This window comes from Lissotriton helveticus, chromosome 3_1 (assembly GCF_964261635.1).
Source record: "Lissotriton helveticus chromosome 3_1, aLisHel1.1, whole genome shotgun sequence".
NCBI classification, from domain to species: Eukaryota; Metazoa; Chordata; class Amphibia; order Caudata; family Salamandridae; genus Lissotriton; species Lissotriton helveticus.
The window spans coordinates 2,025,304,773-2,025,329,334 of NC_136061.1; the positions used below are offsets into that span (position 1 = coordinate 2,025,304,773).

Here is a 24,562-nt window from a genome sequence, read left to right on the forward strand (position 1 = left end):
TGCTCTCATTAAAGGCTGGCATTCCTTCTAAGATTTCTCTCAACCCAGAGGGTCCACGCTTACCGCCAAGTGTCGCAGTGCTCCTTCAGTGCCATACTTTGTTGCCTTGAATGCCCTTCATGGAGTAGTTTGAGTACTTTAAGGAGCTATTCCTGAAGCTGGCAAACATGGTCCCCATTCACGACAAACAGGCACACACCCAGAGGCTGCTCCTTGTCAGGGTCTCCAGGGCAAAGCCCCAATGCCTCCTGTGAGGTCACACATTTTGCTCCCTATCTCTCCATCTTGACACAGCACATTATTAAATGTAGACGTTTTTATGAAAACAGAACTATCGTGTTTTTATGAACTCGGCCAGTGCGCAAGTCAGCCTTCTCTGCCTCCTCTCCAGGCTCCTGGTGACAGGGGGGGAGGGTCTGAGAGGGCTGAGGCATGACTCAGCTATAGAGTGCTGGATTGCACAAATTTGAGGGCTGTATTTAAACTATGGTTTCCTCACAAAGGCACAATCCATTTTATTTAGTAAATAGAGCGCGCATGCCTCAGCCAGCACAGTATATCTGCTAAAATGTTGCTTTCAGGGGGCACACCAGTGCATCCCAGAGGCCAATGAGAAGCCACACAGAGTAGCCGGGCAAGATCCCCTGCTCTGTCCCTGCTGCTTATAGGGCTGCCTTCCAGTCTTATCAAGGAGCTGGGAGAGGGATTGAGGTGCATATTTCCATTTTCAAACCTGCCCTTACAACTCTGGCTGACTCCACGTGGGGTATCATGGCTTGTTGGCTCCAGTGTCCACCACCAGATTCTTGCTCTGCTGTAAAGAAAGCCAGGCACATCAAACAATGTTTTTCTGTTGTATTTATGTGCTTGTGAATGAGATTAAGTGTGAGTGTGTTTGTGAGTGCCAATGGCAGTTTAAGTGAGTTGGAATCTAAGTTTGAGTGTGTATGAATATGTGAAATCGAGTATAAAAGAGTGAGTGAAAGAATGTGGGTGTATTAGGAGTGAGTGATTGAAGATTGTGAGTCAGAGTAGTAGTTAACAAAGGTGCAGCAGGAGCAGTAGCACCAGGGCCCAGAGTCAGGGAGTGTGAATGGGTCAGTGTGTGTAAGTATGCTTGTAATTGGGAATGCAAACCAGCAAGTATGAGTACATTTGTGTGCGAGTAACAGTGAGCGGGGGTGAGTTGGAGTGACAATGAGTAAATGAGAGAATGTGAGTTAGAGTGACTGAGGCGGAAGAGAGTAAATGGGAGAGCGAGTGAGTATGAGTGTGGCACATTTTGAAACAAATGTGGTGAATTCCCGACAGGTATTACATCTTTCAAAGATCATAAACTGCCACTGCACCCACCAGCGAAACTTGAAATCTTTGCTTGCTCTACTCTTAAATGTGAACTTCTGCACATTTGAAAACGACTTTGCAGAAAGAAAATTAAACATCGATTACCATCAGCGAATAGCAGGTGAATAAAAAAGGAGCACGAGGCAGTGATATGGGGAACACAGCGTTCAGTAAGCGAGCAGAGCAATCTCATCAACAGACCTATTAGATTTGCTGGGGATGGTTTTCGCAGATGATCTTCTTGTGCCACTGCCTCCGGGAGCCCTGAAAGACAAAGGGAACCTTATCACTAAAAAATGCATGGCTTTCCCATTCCAAACGTTTCACTTGTCTGTGGATTCCCGGTGATGAACAATTCTAGAAGCATACAAGTATTGACAGAGACCTAGAAAGCCAAACTAAATATAACAAATCTGTTTTATAAATAAAATTCATCACAGCAAAGGAGCCCATTGATAAATATATACCTTAATTAAGCTAACAAAATCATGATGTGCAATCTTAAGTGATGAAAACTATTTAAGCCTTGAAAGTGAGGCTGTGAAGGAAAGTTGCACAACTTTTTATTATGCAACTCTTTATTATGCAAATTTTCTATGTTTTTTTCCGAACCCATAAATTTATATTAAGGAATTCCAGACAACCAGAGCTGTGAAGTCACATCCTCTTTTCATCCCACACAGCGAATGTGAATGCATTGCTCATTAAAAAAAATAACTCATCAATGTATAAAGACCGTTCAATTTTCATTCATATATATATATATAAGCATCCTGGGTAAACAACCATTACAACGCAACTTTTACATCGCAGAGCCTTTACAACGCAACCATTACAACGCAAACTATTACAACACATTGCTCTGGGGGGCGCTCTAGGATAGGGAATAGGTTAATTTACTATCCAATAACCTTCCCTAGTGTCCACGGGGACTGGAGTTGGAATTGTAAATTAAACTATTCACTATCCAGCACCCCAAAGCACTATGCGTTGTAATGGACTGCGTTGTAATACTTGCGTTGTAAAGGCATGCGATGTAAAAGCATGCGTTGTAATGTCATACAGCCGCATTCTGTTGTGAGGTCCTTTCATGGAAAAGCTATACAGAGAGCTGACTGAAACAAGTAGAACATGTGGGGGCAGGGGAGGGGATAAAGGCAACAGAGGACCTCCACCAGTGGAGCCTCAAGAGGCCAGATAAGGACAGCTCTGTACTTGAGCATTTTTTCAGGACCCTCCCACACCATATAAGGTCCAAGGAGTGCAATACTGAAAGGCAACGTCAAGGCAGAAAAGCCAAAACTAGCATTTGCAATGCAATTGGTCTCACACTTTTGAGAGTTAGAGATATTGGCCTTGTAAATGACAACGACTTTTACCTATGTGTTATGGCTCCAAATGCAGTGAATGTATGAACAGAGACACTATCTAGGGGACTAAGAATGAGGAATTACCACTGGAGCACTGCCTGTACTGCTAGAGGACATAGAATGGGGAGTTATTGACAGGACCAGAGAAGCAGCTAGAAGCACTGTATAGAGGACTTAGATAGAGGAATTACCACTGTGAACAGACATGCAGCTGCAGCACTGTCTAGAGGACGTAGAATGGAGAAGTTACCGACCGGCCAGAGAAGCAGTTGCAGCACTGGCTAGAGGACATATGAATGAGGAATTAGCACTGGGAACAGAGACACAGCCCATTACAGTAAGACAATACAACTGAAATAAGTTATACAGCCAAACAGATTGCACATTTAAAGCAAAGTAACCTCAAAAAAGATTGAGTAGGGAAATTGGAAAGTAAAGCAATAAAAAAAAACACTGATGAGTTCGGACTCTGTTGCAGTGCGGTCTTAATGAGGAATTTTTAACTGTGGTTAAGGCAGAAGCTGTATGTGCACAATTTAGATAAAGGAAATAAAGCCTTATATCCATGCTGCCCAACTGGGAGAAACTCATTAGAAAAACGCAGTGTTTGAACAGGAAGCAACTTTTTAAACGAACAAAGATATCAAATAAGCTTGAATACAGGGGGGGGGGGAGAATCTAAGAAATAACGTGCCAAGGAAAAAAAAGAAAACAAGATGTTAAATTTGGATTTTTCACCAGATTTAATGCAGAATTTTTTTTTTGCAAGCAATTTGCAACACTTTCTAAAGAATATTCTATAGGGAGAGAAAACGAATATTCGATAAAGAAAATGGTGCATTTACTTAAAAATGCACACATATACTTACAATATTTTTTTCCTCTCATCCCACAACATACAATATTCACTCTCAAAAGCTCCGGTGTTTTGATGCAGGGATTAGTTAGGGAGCTCATGTCCTCTTCCCAAAGTCATTTTTAAATTCCCGGAGTGTTGAATCAGCTCAATCCGGTTAATACAAAACCTACTGAGAGTCTTAAACTGTCCACTATGCTCCTGACCCTAATCTGGAGACGATTCTTCAAAAACAAACATGCTGTTCGAGAGTTCAAACGGGCACATTCGAAGAGCTGTACAACAGTTTTCCTCTCAACAAAAAACACGAATGTGAATAGTTTAAATGGTGCATACCACAAACTGAGTTTTCACTTAGCTGTTTAATAACAGTGTCATAACTCAAATACATTATTATAAATGATTGCTTTCATAAGGGTGAAATCTAAGTCTACTCCCACTGGAATTTAACCTCTAGCACTGCATTTCTCAAACTCTTCACCAGGGCATGCATTCTGAACTACCTAAGTGGCAGTGTAGGAATAGGACCAGTACATTTCGTTGGGTAAGGACAATTGTGTGTGCTACCTTCACTCCTGACGGTGTTAATTTTCAATTTAATTTACTGGCATTACATATGTTTAATAATGCAAACCTGTAAAACGAAAGTACTTCCACAAACTATGGACAAATTAGGACTTCAAATGATCCATTTAGCTTGCAGTCCCGAATAAAAATACACATGAAGAACAATACCAGGCATAAGAATTTCAGTGCCTGGAAAACTAGGGCAATTTATGTTCTCTGCCTGATAAACAGTTGACCTGCTACAGGGAGCTGCTAGTAAACACTGCTGAGTCGATTAGCATTTACCTGCTGCGGAAAACCCATATAACAATGATGTACTATGTATATAAAATCTATAAAAATAAAATAAATAAAACATTTTTTTTAAATGTGATGCAGGGCGCACAACAAAATTAGTTTTATTTATTTAATTGTTTACTTACCTCCAATCATTCATATTCCTGTGTTTACTACCCCCCACCCTGCCCCTCCCCCGCCCTGCCTTTCCACCCCACAAAACTACCTCCACGGACCGCAACTGGTTATAACATGCAAGCAAAGCATGTGATGCTCCTCTCTGAATCACTGATTTGACATACGAGTGACCTGACCCCAGAAGCAACGCCCTACATTGACATTAACTGACAGAAGAATGACTGCAACCAATCTCATCTATTTCTGGTACAACAATTATAAAGGGGACCAACACACTGGAGATGCAAACCAGAGAAACTGTGTAGGGATCACAATTGAATGCTGCATTAGTATTGAAAGCTAGGTAAAAAAAGAAAAAGGACAGCACAATTGAGAAGAGAAGAAAAGTAAGTGAAAAAAGTGGGGGTTGGGAAAATTAAAAGATTATACAGAGGAAAGATGAACAAGCCTTGTCAAGGTCAATGGGTCTTGCATTTTGTTAGTAACAGGGACTGGAAACTGACAGGCGAGTTTGTGTGTTTTTGTATGGTATAAGAACGGGTCAGTCACTGAATGCAGAGAGTATGAGAGTGGGAGTGATCGTGGATGGTTAATGAATCAGTGTCTAGCAAGTGGGTGGGAAAATGGGTGCAAGCATGAGAGACTGAAAGTCACTCAACAAATCACGCAGACAACCCCAGATGCATGATGCAGTGTGTTTAAGCCATTCATATGCATGTACAAATTAGATGGAATGTTAGTGCCTGTAGTCTGAAAAGAAGGAGTGATTAAAAAACTTGTGCTAGAAGCCCAATTGATAATTTTCTGGCTACACAATGAAGAACACATCTGTCTATTGCACTTTCAGGGCAAATTCAATCCACCAAAAGGGCCTTGTGGCCCTTTTGTAAGATAAATACATAATCTGTTCCTTGAGAATAAATCATTTATTTGATTGGGACTGGTGCTGCGTACGCACACATGCATACGCACACACACACGGGAATCCTTAAACTGTCAGCCCATATTGCCCTACATACATGCTCCAGGGCAAAATTCCTTCAGGTGTTGAAAGTTCGTGATCTGAGAGAGAAGAATACATTTTGAAGCTGCCCTCTCATATACCCCATGAGAACGTGCTGTAGCAAATCCATTGCATAAGAAAAAAAAATCCCTCCCCCAAAATCCAAAAGAATGTACTAATTGGTGAATACTTTAGTACTAATTTATATTTTGAATACATCTGTTTAGACTTGTTTGTAGTTTGGGACTTAGATGCACATGCCTATGCATTATGCATATCCCAGTGGTTATTCATGGCATACTGTATCTCTACAGTGAGAAGCCCACAGATGGCAGAAGAGAGAATCACTAAGGATGGGTTTCACCAATCCAGATACGTGATAGGAGCTTTAGAAATTATACAGATCCCTCCCTCCCTAAATCAGCACCCTCGTGTGCCACGGGCATGATATCATGGAAGACACTCTTGGTTCTGAATTCATTCTAATTTAAAGTGACCATAGGGTTTTACACACTATCTTGTACTAGTTCTAGTAAAAAATAAGTAGTCACAGATATCCTGAAAAAAATCTTAATGAGTTAGAACATACGTACTGATCTTGTTTACCTTCTGGCCACGTGCACACTCTTCTCATCATGGTTGTAAGGAAGTGCTATTTTAAACACCGTACAATGTGTAAGAGAATCTGAGGTCAGCATTATATCCTGGCCCTTAATGAGAGAAAAGACTTTCTAAAACAAGTAGCACCAGATTTGATCAAATTCATACTTCAGTGAACAAGGGGTATTAGATGGGGGAGCTGCTGTACTTTTGGTGTCTCCCAAGGGTCAACAAAGGTCCTGCTTCCTATAGATTATGTATTGAACCCCTAGGTGAATATTTAGCTTCCTTGACCTCTCCTACTACCAATATGTAAATGGCTTGCATATATTTGTAATGGTCAATAGCAGAACCTATATCAACAACCTAAAGAAATACCACTTCAAAATACATGACAGAAAACTAAACCTAGTTGTCTAGACTTTTATTTCCAAATAGGATCTCAAATAAGTGATACAGGCACTGACAGTTACTAGACTAGAATATTGGCTGTCCATCCTCACTCCTGCTCTCTGACTAGCCCCATTAAAATAAGTGCCAGTAACTCAACGAATAGTTGTATGTCAGAATATCATTGATAAAAATATTGGCAGACATTAATATCATGTCCTAAACATTGTTTACATAATAATCACACCATGTGTACTGATTTTCATTATTAACTTCAATGAGGCGATAATGTTTTTAACTATATTTAGAAAACAATACTTTTGCCAGATGACACTACGACACAGTCCCAGTCTGATATTGGACGAATGGGCAAAGACACAAAGAAATCAAATCCCAAAATATCTGCTCCTATTGAACACAAGTGGCTCCTGCCCCAAAGCTTCCTATACGTAGCATTATCTACAAAGCCCTGAAAGTAAACACCTCTATTATAAGAGAAACAATTAATAATATCAGACAGATACTAACCAGACACTATTACGGCACCAGTCATTTGCAATCAGAAATAATTCAGTCAACAAAGTCTCCACAAAAAACCGGTAGTTCTCTATTTTTGCTGCAAAGGTCTGAAACGGCTTCCTTCAATTGCTAGACAGTTGATATTTTTCACATCCTTTAAAAACTGTCTGCAAAACCACCTACTCTTGAAACGTATGACCACATTCTGATAAACTAATACAACAAAAGAGCAAAGCAGTGGCCCGGAGATCTGACCGCACTTCCCCCGTGTTCCAACAAGAGTGAATGCAAGCAATTTAATTCATGTCCATGTGCACTCACCATAAGCGCCTTCTGCTTAGGTGATACTCTTTAGTCAAAACCATACAGTGATACAAATAGAGGTGCCCCACGCTTAATATTTTCACAAGAAAAGTCCCATTCAAATTTAACAATGTTCATGTTCTTTTTATTTTGCTTGTTAAAAACAGGACTCTAAATGTTACAGCAAAGACAGCCAACGAGTTTTGTCCACAGAAACAGACTTTTTAAGGGCTCATTCATCTATATTATCTAATCCTCTAAAGCCAATTGGTCTGTCAGCATCCACACTCAATCATGTGGAATTTGTTACATGGGTGGGGGAAAATCATTTCCAGGTTAGAGCTTAGGTTATCATTTAGTTTGGGCCAATCTACCCCCCTTGTTGGCCCCTTAGTAAGCACTGATAGTCGCAAATCCATTGTCCCTCACATTGCGTGGAGTAAAATGACAAAAAAGCCATCCTGATAGACTGCTGCCCGCCTGCTTACCAGCTGCAAGCTCTGTACACAATTGATACACCTATGAAACCTGTTCACTGAAAAGAAACAGCAACACCTGTACTGATCTTCCTCCTCCGGTAGTTTGTCTTTTACCCAAAACTTAAGCTGCTTGTTGTAAACAAGTGTTGGAGTCTTCTCAGTTTTCCTGAAAGTGAGGGTCTAAGCAGAGCTGCTTGGGCTGCAGGCCCACCACTGAGGTATGCACTTAACAAAGCTTCTTCCATTATAACTATGACTTCGGTACTTGTTTACCACACATTGGTGATGAGGATGTGATGCAGAGAATGTGGAATAATACGACATTCTTACAGCCATGCACTTTCCCTATGTCCCAAAGCTGCGTGATGTATGTCCGTCTCAGAATGATTAAAATTATAAATTTTATTTAGTGTTCTCTCTCTCTTCTTATGTAAATCATGATAGCTTCCTCTTTGATTATGTCCTCTTATAAAGCAGACTAATTACAAGCTCACAGCATGCACTTGGTACACGTTGTCAAGACAGATGTTCTTGAGTGTCTGAGAGTTGTTGCCGAGTCTGTCCCATTGCTGATGGCCAGAGTTTGAGTAGAACACTGAGCTACTCAACCACTGAATTCTGGGCATGTGCAGCGGCTGCTAAATCTGCTCAATTTCCTGGTCAATAGGGACCGTGTTTAGTAACATTTCCAAGAACCTCTTCCTCTGAATTCCAAGTATTTTTCCTACTATTCTAATATCTCTGGAAATCAGCTTGAACTCTTGAAAGAGAACCGGCCTGGGGATAATCTGCATAGTTCTCGACTGTTCTCTTGAGTACCAACAAGTATACCTAATCAAAAATGCTTTGACGTTTTTGGACCACAGGTAGCACACATATAGAGAAGCCTCCGACCTTATTAGTAGCTTGTTTGTGCCTTAATGTGTGTTTTCGAGAAAGTGGCCAATGGTGCCATTCCTGTCCCTTCAATTGCATTTTTGGTTCATAAATGATACACCTGAAAGGCGTAAGTGGACAGGACAAAATGCATGGGAAGTGAGGCTTTGATGGAGCGAGGTGGCAAACGCAAAATTTTGTGTACCCCAGGCAAAGTTAATGTCCCATAACGTTAATATTTACTGATTGCATATTTTGCTAAATTAACCAACCATAGAGTAAAATGCACACATTATTTTTATTACTACACACGGGGAAAACTAACTTGCTTGCATGTTGCAATAAAAACTAGCTAATATGTACTGTTATTGTGTTGTGAATTAATGCACAGCTTCAAAAATAACCAAAACGCAATTTAAATGTGCTTATTGTATTAATTTGTGTGGTGGAGAGGTCGAAAATGTAAGTTTAACATGCATTTATGTGGCTTATCTGCTAGGTAACAATTAATTGGGAAACATTAGTAAGGAGGGAGGTAAACAGAACGGGTTTAAATTAAATAATTAACATGAATCTGTGTTTGTTTCTATGATAGTTCCAAAAGTGGCCTCTGAGGCCTATGCGAAAGATGGCTGCTCGGGTAAACTCTGAGCAAGAGCTGAACTGCGCAGGCGCGCCAAAACCTGCAAGTCAGAGTGAACTGCCTGTGCTCGAGGAGGTTCAAGGCTACCATGGCCCGGAACCTAGGATGGGTGCCAAGCACGGACGATGTAATGCTTAGAGCCTGGGAGAGTTGATGCATGTTTCAAATGCAAAGATTGCCTAGGCCACGGACTGACTTAAACAAAGACCCCTTATTTTTCTGCTGACATTTTGTGAAAATGATGCTGTAATGGTGAAGAGATGTTCACCCACCCCGATTTTGTCCAATCAGAGACCAAATAAGTGATGGTAGTTACTATTTAGATAGATTAAGTTGGAGAAATAGAGTATAAAAACCCCTGGTTTTAGCTAGAAGGGGTCGCTTTTCCGATTTCTACTGGAGATGCTGCCCGATTGCTGACCGATTCCTGGATGTAAGATCCTAATGATTTTTACTTGTTTGGTTTGCAGGATTTTAAGGATAAGATGAGGGTATTAGTTAGGGATGTTAGGAGAGACTGAATTTGGAACTATCTGTTTCTGTGCTAAACTTTAACTGTTTTCTAAAATAAAGCGATTTTTCTTCAGCTCTAAATAAAATGATCATTTTGAAATAATGTTTAAGTTCTTACTGAATAAAGATTTACTAATGCAAAAATGTCAGACATGATAAAGTTTTGTTCTGAATAAAAATTAGATAAATGAAGAAGTAAAAGCTGGTCTTTGATTCTTCCAACGCCTAATTTTCATTCTAGTAGATCCATTGCCGCTATGGTGGTGTGTCTGAATAATTAAAGTCTGAATAAAACCATGGTAAAATGTTTTAAATCTGCAGGTGTAAATAATAAATAGTTAAATAGGTTTAGACGCTCCGACAAATGTTACAGCATTTCTCCATTGCGATTCACCAGAGCCTTGAAGCAAAGTGTAAGTGAACAGGGTAAATGCGCAGTGTTATGGGCCCCACTGATGCTTCATTTGTATGTTTTAAGGTTTCAGGGAATTGGTGAGTATTGATTAGGAATGATTTCTGGAACCGCGCTGTAGCAGTAAATACTTGGTAGCAGAGTAGTGGTTACTAAGTAAATTAGCTAGGGTTATGGTAAAGTACTATATAGAGTTTGATGTACAGAATTATGACTAACATCTGTTGAGTTTGTATTACGTTATATGTAGTCCTGAAAAGGCTTCATAGAGTAGGGTGAAGCCAGTGCCTCTGTCTGCAGACAGAGGAAGTGTGGCTAGGTAAAGTTACACAGTGAATTAGTCTGTTTCAAAAAAGGAGTATCGCCGAATACTGCGGTGGTATCGTCGTATATCACTGTTTAGGGACCATTAGGTGTGAAAGGATAAATGTATAGTGAGGACAGTCTATGAAATTTCAGCCTTCAAGTATAGGGATCATTCCGTGCTTCCCGACTAAAACTTACTGCTGGGAGAGTAATAGGTCTTAACCCGAGCTTGATTGAAGGGTAAAGGGAGTGGCGTCTCTCTTTTGCCAACAATAGAGGAATTCTGTGGTAGGTTAGATGGACGCGCTGCCTACTGGTAACACAGAGTTCATGTATATATGAATAGGGTTTTCCGTATGAACGTGTGTAAATGAAATTGCAATACGCGTTCAAGTGAAACTCTGGGACTGTCTCTAAGGAGGTGAAAAAGATCTCTGTATATGCTTTCCTAGAGAAACAAGATCGTTATTGCCTGATAGAAGGGTAAAGCCAGTAGTGTTGCTTTATCTGCGAGTCTAAAAATTCTGAGGAGACAAGCGTCGTCTACTCCAGTTACAGAATACTTGTGCGATTGAAAATTCTACCACTTCATTAGCAAAACAGATTAGTGGAATTGTTTTGTGTAAGTTACTCACTGATTTTGTAAAATATCTTGTAAATACGGCTTCTTGGAAAAAAAAAACCCTGTAAGGGAGGGGTCAGTCGGCGCTGCAGAAGCCGGAGCGCTGGTGACGTCAAAAGTGTCGCCCTGGGATTGGTCCGTGTGACCAAGACAGAGTAGGAGTTGATTGGTTCATCACAGAAAGCAGCAAAGGCTATTGGTTAAGCACTATAGTGACGTATCGTGTTCTAACTGGTGCATTAGTGCGAACCGCGCTGTGATAGGTTGGTGTTACGGAATCAACAACAGAAATAGTACGCGATCTTTTGAAAGCAGGAAAGTTTACCGGAAATGTCATACTACTATTATGATGCTGACAGGAAGAAATCTTCATGGTTTAAAAAGCTGAAAAATGTGTTTGTAAAAGATAAAGAGGTAGTTACGAGAGAGGGAAAAATACTTCCTTCACCGAAAACGCCTGCTTCCTATATGTTGACGAAATATGGTTACCATACGTGTGTTTGGTTGGAAAATTGGGTACACTATACCAAGGATGATAGTGTGTTAGCTTTTCCGGAAGGAGGATCGTTTGATCTGGCTATTTTGAGGAATTTGAGAGACAAAATGATGAAACTTGAACCGAGATCCAGACCAACTCAATTTGAAGCACTGGTTGAATGGGAAGATGAGATGCATCAAATGGAAAGTGAGAGGTTGAGTAGGCATCTTAGACCGAGAGGTAGAGGCAGAGATTTGTGGAGAGAAACACATGAGACTAGAATGCGAAGATGGAGGGATGGAAGTATGTGCGATGGCATGTATCCCGTCAGATTGGTTGAAGAATATGAGCGACGAAAAAGTACAGAAAAGAAAAAGAATACAGAAGTGGGAAATCAAAGCTGTGGTGAAAGTGAATCAGAGGATGCTGTTTTAGAAGAAATATTAAATAGGAGACCACCCCCATATCAACCAAGTTCTTTATGGACTACCCCAAATACCTCGACGGCAGAAGAAAGAGTTAACGAAACGCCAAGACAACCATCAAATTTTACAGATTTTCCTGAAAGAGTAGAAACAAGATATGTCCTGAGTACACCGATAGGAGAAGCTAGAATTACAGGAACTCCTGTACAAAGTAATGATTCACACAGAATTGTGCTAAGTGCGGAAAGACGAAGTAATGAACAGCCAAATATGTCTGATTATGAGCGTTCTGCACATGAATTAATTCAAACCGTTACTAAGAATATGGAAGCTGTAACTGTGCCAGTAACAATAGGACCTGTGATACTGGTATTTGAAGACCAGAAATTAAAAGAGCCGAGATTAACCATTCCATTACAGCAAAGTTTACAAGGAGCAAAAGAGAATACTTGTCCTGATCTATCAGAAATAAGGCAGAATTTAAGTGTAAATCCACCAGAGTTAACTTTTAATCAAAATTTGTCATGTGGATACCCGACAGGAGCAGACTCGGACTCTGCTACTCCAGAGAGAATTGCAGATAAAGTAGATTTAACACAGACACCCATGGGACCATCAGAAAAAGAGTTAAGTGAATGGATAAAATCGTTAAAATTAAAAGAGCAGGAATTAAAAGTGTTGGATGTGACTAAATTATGGAAGAATTAATAATTGGAACAATTGGGACTGACAGATTAAAATTACCAGGATGATGAGCTCATGTTTTATGTAAAATTATAACATGGAGAGCTAAGACAATGTACGATCAATTAGAAGAAGTGGCAAGTGAATGTGGAATAGATTTTTCCAAAATAAAGTCATTGCAGAAAACCTATCGAGTAGATTTTGCAGAAAGAGACATTGAAAATATGAACACTGGAGGAAGACAAGCTCAGATAAAATATTTGATTGTGTTGTTGCGCAAATGGGGTGATGTAGGCAAATGGAGAGTCAAGTGGGCAAAGAAGAAAAAAGAAAATAGTGATAAGTCTACCTTAGCTTTCCCCATTAGAGAAAAGGGAAAAGTGGCAACTGAATTCCCTATGAGACAGATTCCTGGAGGAGGATATGTACATGTTCCTTGGAGCAGACAAGGTATATTGTCATTTACGAAGGATTTCCCCAGACTGAGAGAAAAGCCAGTAGATGGTATCGACAAGTTGACAGATTTGTAAAGGTGTCAAAGGTACTATGGATTGATTTAGATGGATTGTTTGACATAGTGGTGCCAACAGATTTATGGACAGAATGTAAAATATCTGTGGATCGGCCAAGGGACGAGTATCCCAGAGAGGAGAATACGGGAGCTCCCTCACCAGACGTGATGAGGAAATACGAGCAAGTGATAGTATGGTTGAAAAACAAAATACCTCCAAAAGAAACTGATTGGGTAAAGATAGACAGAACAACACAGGAGCCGAAAGAAACTGTACATTCATTTTATGAAAGGTTGTTGTTAGTCTTTAAACAGTATAATGGTTATGAGGAATTAAATGAGAAAGACATGAGTCACTTTGTATATAGATTTGTATATGGATTAAGACCAGAAATTTCAGACATGATTAGACATAGCATGATGGATTGGCAGTCGAGTTCAGTAGATAAGGTACTGAGACAAGCAAAATATTGTAGTGAGGAGATTGATGCAAAACAAAAGAAGCTGAAAGAGAAAGCCATGTGGGCACAAGTAAAAGTAGTCGAACAAAAAGTAGCACAGATGGAGAATAAGAATGCAGGGAATCAAGGTGGGTTTGAAGGTAAACCTAAATTGGTGGGGAATATTGATGAATTGAAAAAGAAAATGCCATGTTTCAACTGCGGCCAGATAGGGCATTGGAAACAAGAGTGTAAATGTCCGCCTAGAGTTAATGGGGAACATACATCATAGAATCCGCAGGTGCAGTTTGAGGTAAATCAGCAGCAACCGCAGCAACAGCAGATAGCAAATCAGCAAAGTCAGGAGTCGCATACGCCACTGCCATACAGTGGGAATCAGCAGAGATACAGTGCAGAGACAGGATTCAGCGGTGGTGAGCAGGTAAAAAGACCGCAAAGAGTAAATGCGTGTTCTCAATATTGGTTGCAAGAAGAGAATGGCAGTGAGCTGGATGAAAGTTTCTGACGGTGCCTGAGGTAGGAAGAAGAGTGTGTGCTTTGGAGCCATTCTTGAGGTAGATCAGTCAGGTCCATTTGTGAGCGGAAAAGTAAATGATTTGGAAATAACTTTCCTAGTGGTGCTCCCCGTTCTACTGTTAGATCAGTGGAAATTTAAAATCTTCCTCTCTCGGGTGAGACAATCCAGGTTGTAGGTGTAGCTAACAGACAAATAAATACTCGTTTGACAAAACCAGTTGAAATAGAGATTGGGACGTATAAAGATATGCATCAGTTTGTGGTGTGTGACAGCAGTCCTGTTAATTTGTTAGGCAGGAATATATTGTGTAAAATGAACTGTGCCATATACTGTTCACCAGATGGCATAGAATTGCAGACACCAGACGAAGATAGTTTGTATAAACTGACAATGCTCATGATTGAGGCAGAACAAGACAAACTGTTTCCTGTTTTTGATAAAGAGAAAATTCCTGTTGAACTGAAAGAGGCAGTGAAAGAAAGTGTGTGGGATTTCATTGGAAAAGATATAGGTTTGATGAAAGGAATTGATCCTGTGAAAGTGTCCATAAAAGAAGGTGCAAGTTATCCGAATATACCGCAGTATAAAATGACTGCCGAAGTAATTGAAGGAAATACTCCAGTGATTGACAAAATGATTGAGCAGGGAATTTTAAGAGAAATCGAGAGTAGTCCTTGTAATTCGCCAATTATGAGATTGAAGAAGCCAAACGGAACATTTAGAATTGTGCAGGACCTGAGAAAAGTTAATAAGATCATTGTCCCATGTTGTCCAATTGTCCCGAATCCAGCAGTGATTTTGTACCAAATACCTCATGATGCAGAATGGTACACAGTGATTGATTTATGCAATGCGTTCTTTACTGTTCCATTGCATCCAGAAAGCCAACCAATTTTTGCGTTTCATTTCCAAAATAGTATCCTAGCATGGTGTAGTATTCCACAAGGGTACACTGAGAGTCCATCGATTTTTAATCAACTGCTAAAGAAATCATTGGAAAATTTGAGCATGCCTGGAGAATCTGTGTTAGTACAGTATATTGATGATCTTTTGGTTGCATCAAAAACAAAGGATGCCTGTGTAATTGATACAGTAGCATTATTGAATCATTTGGCTGAGGAGGGACATAAAGTGTCTCCATCAAAATTGCAGTTTTGTAAAGAAGAAGTACAGTATTTAGGCCACAAGATTGCAAAGGGAATCAGACAGGTCACAATTGAAAGGATTAAAATGATACAAGGAATGCAGCCCCCCCAAAACTCAAAGACAGGTAAGAATGTTTTTAGTTATGGTGGGTTATTGCAGACAGTGGATAAGTGGATTTTCATTGATTGCCAAACCATTGCAGAGACTGACAAAGGCAAACATCAGAGGCCCTATTGTTTTGACCAAAACAGAGATGGAAGCATTTGAACAGCTAAAAACTAAATTGTGTGAAGCACCAGCTTTGGGAATGCCTGATACGAAAAAGAATTTGAACTGTACTGCAGTGAGCGAGAAGGATGTGCACTGTCAGTATTAATTCAGAGGCGTGGAAGAATGAGAAAACCAATTGCGTATTTCTCAGCTGTTTTGGACCCTGTTGCAAAGGCTTTGCCAGGTTGTCTGAAAGCAGTAGCAGCAACCAGTGTAAGTTTGGAGCAAAGTGAAGAAATTGTGATGGGATTTCCTGTGAGAGTCTATGTACCTCATTCAGTGGAGATTCTCCTCACAAGAGCAAAGACTCAGTACATGACAAACAGCAGAATGACACGGTATGAGAAAATAATTTTGGGAGCTGAGAATGTGACAATTGCAAGATGTGTGAATGTCAACCCATCAACACTGTTACCTGATACAGTTGAAGCAGAAGTGAAAGGGGAGCTTGATCACAAGTGTTTGGATGTTCTGGAATATTGCACAAAGCCTCATCCAGACATTAAAGATGAACCTTTACTTGAATCAGATTTTGTAATGTTTGTGGATGGATCATGCTTGAGAACAGAAAGTGGTGTTCTAAGTGCTGCATATGCTGTTTGTACAGTGGCAGAAGTGCTGGAAGCATCTTGTCTGAAAGGAATTCATTCTGCTCAAATAGCGGAGTTGATTGCTTTGATACGAGCATGCGAGTTGGGAAAAGAGGCGAAAGTAACCATAGTGACTGATAGTCAATATGGTTATGGAGTTGTTCATGATTATGGACAGCTCTGGTCCCAAAGAGGTTATTTAACCTCTGCAGGAACACCCATTCGAAATGCAGAGTTTGTAAAGACACTGATTGATGTGATACAGTTGCCTGAAAAATTGGCTGTGGTAAATTGTTCTGCTCATAAAAAAGGTGAGGATTATATCACCAGAGGAAATAGTTACGCAGATGCAATTGCTAAACACTGTGCAAAGAACCAAATTTCAATCAATCAAGAGAGAACAGAAGAACATGTTCCAAGTCCTTTAATGCTAACCACTGTAGTGGAAACTTGGCAGGAAGTGTAGCAGATGCAGGAAGAGGCAGGAGCAGAAGAAAAAGATATTTGGTTAAAATCAGGTTGTAGACAAAGGGAGGACGATGAAATTTGGGTTTACAAAGATGAAAGACCAGTAATGCCCGATAGCATGATTTCAGATATGGCCCGAATGTACCATGGTCAAGCACACATTGGCAAAGACGCTATGATTCGTCTCTTTAGACAGACTTGGTATAATCCTAAATTCAGAATGATTGCTGAAAGTTTGTGTCAAAGATACCTGGTCTGCCAGCAATTTAATCCAAACAGAAAAACTGTTGTAAGTTTGGGAACCATAGGACGGGAGGGTGGCCCATTCACAAGAGTTCAGATGGATTTTGTTGAATTACCTCCATGCAACAGACTCAGATATGTTCTTGTGATAATCTGTTTGTTCTCTCGATGGGTAGAAGCTTTCCCCACGAGAAGGAATGATGGATTAACTGTTGCTAAACTGTTCTTACGTGAGTTAATACCACGTTTCGGGTTCCCGGTCACGATTGGATCGGACAGAGGCCCGCATTTTCAAAATGAGTTGATGCAGATGATTTGTGAAGCTCTGGACATTCACCAGAAGCTACATTGTGCATATAGACCTGAGGCTTCAGGAGTAGTTGAACAGGTGAATGGAACAATTAAAAATAGAATCGCAAAGATGTGTTTGGCAACAGGAATGAAGTGGCCAGATGCTTTGCCACTTGTGTTAATGACATTAAGAAGCATACCTGACAGAAAAACTGGATTAAGTCCTCACAAAATCTGGATGGGAAGGGTGATGAGACAGGCCTATGTACCAGTTAATAAGTTGTTAACCATAAATGATGACATCATTCTAGATTATTGCAAGAAACTATCTGATGTCGTAACTTCTGTGCTCCACCAGGTGGTAACTGAATCAAATACCAAAGAGAAAATTCCAGCTCGTGATCTAGTCCCTGGGGACTGGGTACGAGTGAAAGTTCATCGCAGACGGAATTGTTTGGTACCAAGGTGGCAAAGACCACGTCAAGTGATCTTGGTCAGTACTACTGCAGTTAAGTGTGCTGGACTGAAAAGGTGGGTTCATGCTAGTCACACCATCCGTGCGCCTGAACCTGAATACCCATACGACGGTGAAAGTACAACTGACTCTGATTCTGAAAGTGAACCAGAGAAGGATCCAGATATTGAAGATCGACAGGAACATCGACATCTGGAAGTATCAGAAGCCAGTTCTGCGTCTGAAGGTGAAGGTGAAAGGGAGATTGTTGAAATACCAGATTCAGAAGATCAACCTAAAAGTCGAGAATCGGAAAAGACAAGCACCAGTAAAGACGCAAAAGAACGTGAAGGAAAAGTTGTTGGAAAAGAGAAAACTGTAAAGCAAACTGAAGACTCTGAAAGCAGGAACGGAAATCCTGAAACTGGAGAAAAGGAAGAAACTCACGACAAGGATGAGATTCCAAGTACCAGTTATGAAGGTGTTCCTAACAGAGTAACACTAGAGAGAACTGAAACTGATGAAGACAAAGACATTGTGAAGATCATAATCAATGATACAGTAGAAGACACTGAAAGTGAAACTGATGACAGTGCAGATGAAACTCCATTAAGAAAAAGTACAAGAAAAAGAGCTTGGAGAGTGGAGCATAATACAATAGAGCCAAAGACTAAGAAAGTCTGCAAAGGAGACAATTGGCCTAAAGGAGTTGGAGGATTAACATTCAAAATAGTGAACAAAACAAAAGAGCAAGAAAACCAAGTGAATGAGATCTCCGGCCAGAAAGAAACATTGGGAAAGAAAATAGAGACTATTCAGAGGCCTAAAAGAGTAAGACGTCCAAATCAGAGGTACAAATCACCTGAGTGGACATACATTGTACTGCCACCAATTGTTGAAGTTAATAGTAGTCAAGAAAACTTGTACAACCCAAAGCCAATTGGGAAAAGTGAGTAAAGAAGTCAATTAAGAAATGGAAAGATAGGTGCTCAAAGTATATGATATTCAAATAAAAAGTCTGAAGTCCTGTGAGACAGATTTGTAAATATAGAAGAGATCGGAGTTGACAAAAGGTAGAAGAAAACTTGTTAGAAAATCTAAGTATAGTATAATTTAGAGTAGAAACTTACACAAGGTCGAAGAAAACTTGTTAGAGTGCTGAGTGGTGTGAAATTTATAGGTGACATAAGGTCGAAGAAACGGTGTTAGGGAAGATGGTAATGAACAATCATAGAACGAAATGTTCTATTTTTAGAAAATTGTGTAGATGTTTTACGATATGTATGGGACTATTGATGATATTGTGGGTAATTTTAGCTGTTGTGATTCCTTTCCAAAGTAATTTAACAAAACTAAAACCAAACGTGAGTTCAATTAAAGAAAGTGAGAAAGAAAAGGTGCCTGAGACTCATGTGTATAAACCAGAATAGCATCAAGATAGATCCATCAGTGATTACACCAAGAATACTTTTTCAAAGTATTGCTTGAGTACATTAAAACAATGAATGTTGATGACTGTTATGTTTGTGTAAAATTGTGGGTGGGCTAAAGAACGGTGATGGATTAAACCCAGATCTTTTGACTGGGTGTGAGTGTTTGATTGATTCAAATGCTCCATCCATCACCACCCCCTTTTGTACCGCTTTTGGCCGCCATAAGTGTGGCAGGGTATGCTCAGACGTGAGTCCCTTGCTCACTTTGCCACTGGATTCAAGCAAGCCGGGCTGAAGACGGCTGGAATGCCAGAAACCGGTCCTCGGAAGCTTGTTTCTGGTCCAGGGAAGGCATGGCTTGGCAGTTCGGGCTGGACTGTTCCCATGAGGCAGAGGGTCAGACTGATTTGCATATAGCCATGTCTGAACTGGGGTGGCAGAGTGGGCTAAAGAACGGTGATGGATTAAACCCAGATCTTTTGACTGGGTGGGAGTGTTTGATTGATTCAGATGCTCCGTCCATCACCACCCCCTTTTGTACCGCTTTTGGCCGCCATACGTGTGGCAGGGTATGCTCAGACGTGAGTCCCTTGCTCACTTTGCCACTGGATTCATGCAAGCCGGGCTGAAGACGGCTGGAATGCCAGAAACCGGTCCTCGGAAGCTTGTTTCCGGTCCAGGGAAGGCATGGCTTGGCAGTTCGGGCTGGACTGTTCCCATGAGGCACAGGGTCAGACTGATTTGCATATAGCCATGTCTGAACTGGGGTGGCAGAGTGGGCTAAAGAACGGTGATGGATTAAACCCAGATCTTTTGACTGGGTGTGAGTGTTTGATTGATTTAGATGCTCCGTCCATCACCACCCCCTTTTGTACCGCTTGTGTAAAATTGCCAGCATCAGTGTCAGAAGGGGTGACCTATCACCACCTTCCTCTTACATATGGAGTAACTTGTAGTGTAATTGCAAGTTTGTTTTACAAGACTGGGAAACTGGAGTATCATTACTCTAATGTAGATGAGATATTTGCGAAGTTAAAGATTGACAATACATTAAATAAAAGAAAACATGCAGCGGTAATGGGAGAATATTTTTTAGAAGTAGATGAGTTAACGCACGAGTATGCATTTAATAATAATTTGACATGTAAAATGAGAGTTGAAGAGAAGGCATTCTTAAACATGGTTGAGGAAAGGAGCATTGCTTACAAACGAAAAGAGAAGATGAAACATGCAAAGTCTAAATATTACACATTTTATGATGAGAACATGGAGGATAAAAATGTGAATGTAGCAATCAATATAGATGCACCAATGTTGGGAAAAATTTGTATCAGAAGAGATAATTCAATGTATGATTATAGGGGGTTGGGGATTTAAAGGAGGAAATGATCCTGTTTTTCCTGGAATTTATTTCATATGTGGGAATAGAGCTTATTGTAGACTGCCAGACCACTGGTATGGGACATGTTATGTGGGTTTGGTCTTTCCTAAAATGTTCCATGTAGATAGAGGTACTAATGGAAAGCATGAGATAGGTAAAGTTTTAAGTAGAAAAAGAAGAGAAACTGTGTTAGAAATAATAGGTGATGTATTTGGAGCACTGATACCAGCAGTGGGAATTTCGTTTAATGCAAATAGAATCAGAAAATTGTCTACAATAGTTGATAAATTATCAACAGATACAGCAGTATGATTCCTATTGGTAGATACTGAAATGGTTGCTATGTGAGCTATGGTTATGCAAAACAGACTTGCCCTTGATATAATTTTATCAAAAGAGGGAGGAGTCTGTGGAATATTGAAAGTTCAACATTGTTGTACTTATATTCCAGATAACAGTCAAAACATTGAAAAGTATATTATAAATAGTACAGATTTGCATAAAGAAATTGAACCACTGGAGGTTGAAGGTGTCCTTGAAAGACTGGGTAAAAGTTTCTCAGCAATTAAGCATTGGTTTCAAGAAATAGGTAGTTCAATTATAGGTAAAATACTAATACCGATAACAGTCTTAGTGGTAGTAATCCTTATGATAAGGCTATGCTGTATATACAAAGGTAGAAGAGATTTCAGAAACTTGATAAAGAAAAGGAATGAAGAACGATTGGCAAGAATGAGAGAAAAGAATGAGATAGAAATGGAGGAAATAAAAGAAAAGGTTTTCAAAGACTCAAAAGAAAAAGAGGCAAAAGTATAGATGACATTAACAAAAAGAATTTGAAATATGTTCTACTAAATTTTCCAAAATTTTGAGGGTTATTTGGTGATAAAATCACCAGATGAGGGAATTGATGGAGCGAGGTGGCAAACGCAAAATTTTGTGTACCCCTCGCAAAGTTAATGTCCCATAACGTTAATATTTACTGATTGCATGTTTTGCAAAATTAACCAACCATAGACTAAAATGCACACATTATTTTTATTATTACACACTGGGAAAACTAACTTGCTTGCATGTTGCAATAAAAACTAGCTAATATGTACTGTTATTGTGTTGTGAATTAATGCACAGCTTGAAAAATAACCAAAACGCAATTTAAATGTGCTTATTGTATTCATTTGTGTGGTGGAGAGGTCGAAAATGTAAGTATAAAATGCATTTATGTGGCTTATCTGCTAGATAACAATTAATTGGGAAACATTAGTAAGGAGGGAGGTTTAAATTCAATAATTAACCTGAATCTGTGTTTGTTTCTATGATAGTTCCAAAAGTGGCCTCTGAGGCCTATGCGAAATATGGCTGCTCGGGTAAACTGTGAGCAAAAGCTGAACTGTGCAGGCGCGCCAAAACCTGCAAGTCAGAGTGAACTGCCTGTGCTCGAGTAGGTTCAAGGTTACCATGGCCCGGAACCTAGGATGGGTGCCAAGCTTGGACGATGTAATGCTTAGAGCCTGGGAGAGTTGATGCATGTTTCAAAGGCAAGGAAGCGCCTAGGCCACGGACTGACTTAAACAAAGACCCTTTATTTTTCTGCTGACACGTTGTGAAAATGATTCTGTAATGGTGAAGAGATGTTCACCCACCCCGATTTTGTCCAATCAGAGACCAAATAAGTGATGGTAGTTACAATTTAGATAGATTAAGTTGGAGAAATAGGGTATAAAAACCCCTGGTTTTAGCTAGAACGGGTCGCTTTTCCGATTTCTACTGGAGATGCTGCCTGATTTCTGACAGATTCCTGGATGTAAGATTCTAATGATTTTTACTTGTTTGGTTTACAGGATTTTAAGGATAAGATGAGGATATTAGTTAGGGATGTTAGGAGAGATTGAATTTGTAACTATCTGTTTCTTTGCTAAACTTGAACTGTTTTCTAAAATAAAGCGATTTTTGTTGAGCTCTAAATAAAATGATAATTTTGAAATAAAGTTTAAGTTCTTACTGAAAAAAGATGTACTAATGCAAAAATGTCAGACATGATAAAGTTTTGTTCTGAATAAAAATTAGTTAAATGAAGAAGTAAAAGGTGGTCTTTGATTCTTCCTACGCCTAATTTTCATTCTAGTAGATCCATTGCCGCTATGGTGGTGTGTCTGAATAATTAAAGTCTGAATAAAACCATGGTAAAATGTTTTAAATCTGCAGGTGTAAATAATAAATAGTTAAATAGGTTTAGACGCTCCACCAAATGTTACAGCTTTTCTCCATTACGATTCAACAGAGCCTTGAAGGCAAGTGTAAGTGAACAGGCTAAATGCGCAGTGTTATGGGCCCCACTGATGCTTGATTTGTATGTTTTAAGGTTTCAGGGAAATGGTGAGTATTGATTTGAAATGATTTCTGGAGCCGCGCTGTAGCAGCTTCAATTCTAAGTGCCACCTTTAGGCCCCAGTTAACAAACCTACGCAAAATGTTTTTTTTTAATTGACTTGTGTATGCGCTCAAAAGTTCTCTCAAAGTAACACAAAGAAGTGCTTAGCGCTGCTCTGCGTTACTCTGTGTCAACGGAACATTCCAAGAGTGGTGCATGGGTTTTCCCATGCAACCACCCATGATTTCTGACTCAAACAGTGTGAAGCAGGTGTTAAAAATAAGAAATGATTTTATTTCTTCTAATTTTTCCCACTTCACTTCGCTAAAAGTTAGTCTAAGCACAGTATTTTGTACTGAAGGGGACCTTTTCAGTACAAAACCTATCTAAGACTCACACAAACAACCTTGCACCATGGTGGAAAGGTGTGTTTGTGGCTCTCAGTTGTCTGATTGTGCACCAGCGCTAAGGAGAGAGCAGGATAGTGCCATACACATCTCATTAGAAATGGCACTTTCCTGCTCTCTCCTTGTCACGCAACTCAGCATTGCAGCTTTGGCTGCTCAGATGCATTGAACAGCACTTTTGATAATCTTGGCCTGAGTTTGAAATGTTTTGAAAACAGAACTTTAAATACAACCGGGGTCAATTATGATTGTTTTTTTTTTGGGTCTTACATGGAATGTAGAAACAAACTCCTTTTCCAATAATCACAAACAATTGAGTAACTGCACAATTCTCCAGTGCTCTCATACAAGGTGGGGAGCTTCTCAGACAAACAGAGGCTGTAGGGGGATCAGCCAAACATTTTAATGACCAAAGGGGACAGGCTGAAAGCCCTGTGCGATTTTGTGTGTGTGTGTTGACTGAGCTCTGGAAGATAACTAAAGCTGGCTATTGGCAGATGTTGGACTTGACCCTGTTTGCATAGTCATCCCCAGACTTTTTGCCTTCACCCTCCTTTTATCTAAGTCCGATTCTGCTGGCTCTTAGGACTCTGCAAAATTTTCCACTGCTAACCAGTGCTAAAGTGCTTCTGCTTTCTCCTTTAAACATGGTACAATTGGCTGACACCCAATAGGCCTATTCAATTTACTTGTAAGTCCCTAGTAAAGTGGTGCTCCATGTACTTAGGGCCTGTAAATTAAATGCTACTATTGGGCCTTCAGCACTGATTGTGCAACCCACTTAAGTAGGCCTTTATGATTTTTGCGAATTATGTATTTGTCGTAGATACTTGGATGCTTTACTGAGTTAAGTCGAATAAAGTGAAGCAGCCCTTTAACCATTGCTCAGGCCTGCCATTGTAGCCTGTGCATGCATTTTTAAACTGTCATTTCGTCCTGGCAAGATAAACCTATTGCCAGGCCCAAATCACCCTTTTGAATACATAAAGGTCACCTCTAGGGCAGGGTGCAGTGTATTTAAATAGTTGAACATATACTTTTAAGTTTTTTATGTCCTAGTAGTGAAACTCTATTAAATTCATTTTCCACTACCGTGAGGCATACCTCGCCCATGGGATAACATGGGGTTACCTTATTACATTTTATAAGTGATAACCTCCAATTGGGAGCAGGTAGACTATTCAAGCTTGGTTTCTAAAGAGTTGTAACTAAAAG

General features: G+C 39.9%; 1 protein-coding gene across 1 annotated transcript in view; it reads right to left on the minus strand.

The window, feature by feature from the left end:
- ST8SIA2 (ST8 alpha-N-acetyl-neuraminide alpha-2,8-sialyltransferase 2) overlaps window positions 1-24,562 on the minus strand; it is a 395,574-nt gene that overhangs the window by 229,126 nt on the left and 141,886 nt on the right. Inside the window, exon 2 of the mRNA XM_078684093.1 lies at window positions 1,546-1,608. Within this exon, the coding sequence (XP_078540219.1) occupies window positions 1,546-1,608 (63 nt within the window). The remainder of the gene's footprint in view (window positions 1-1,545; window positions 1,609-24,562) is intronic.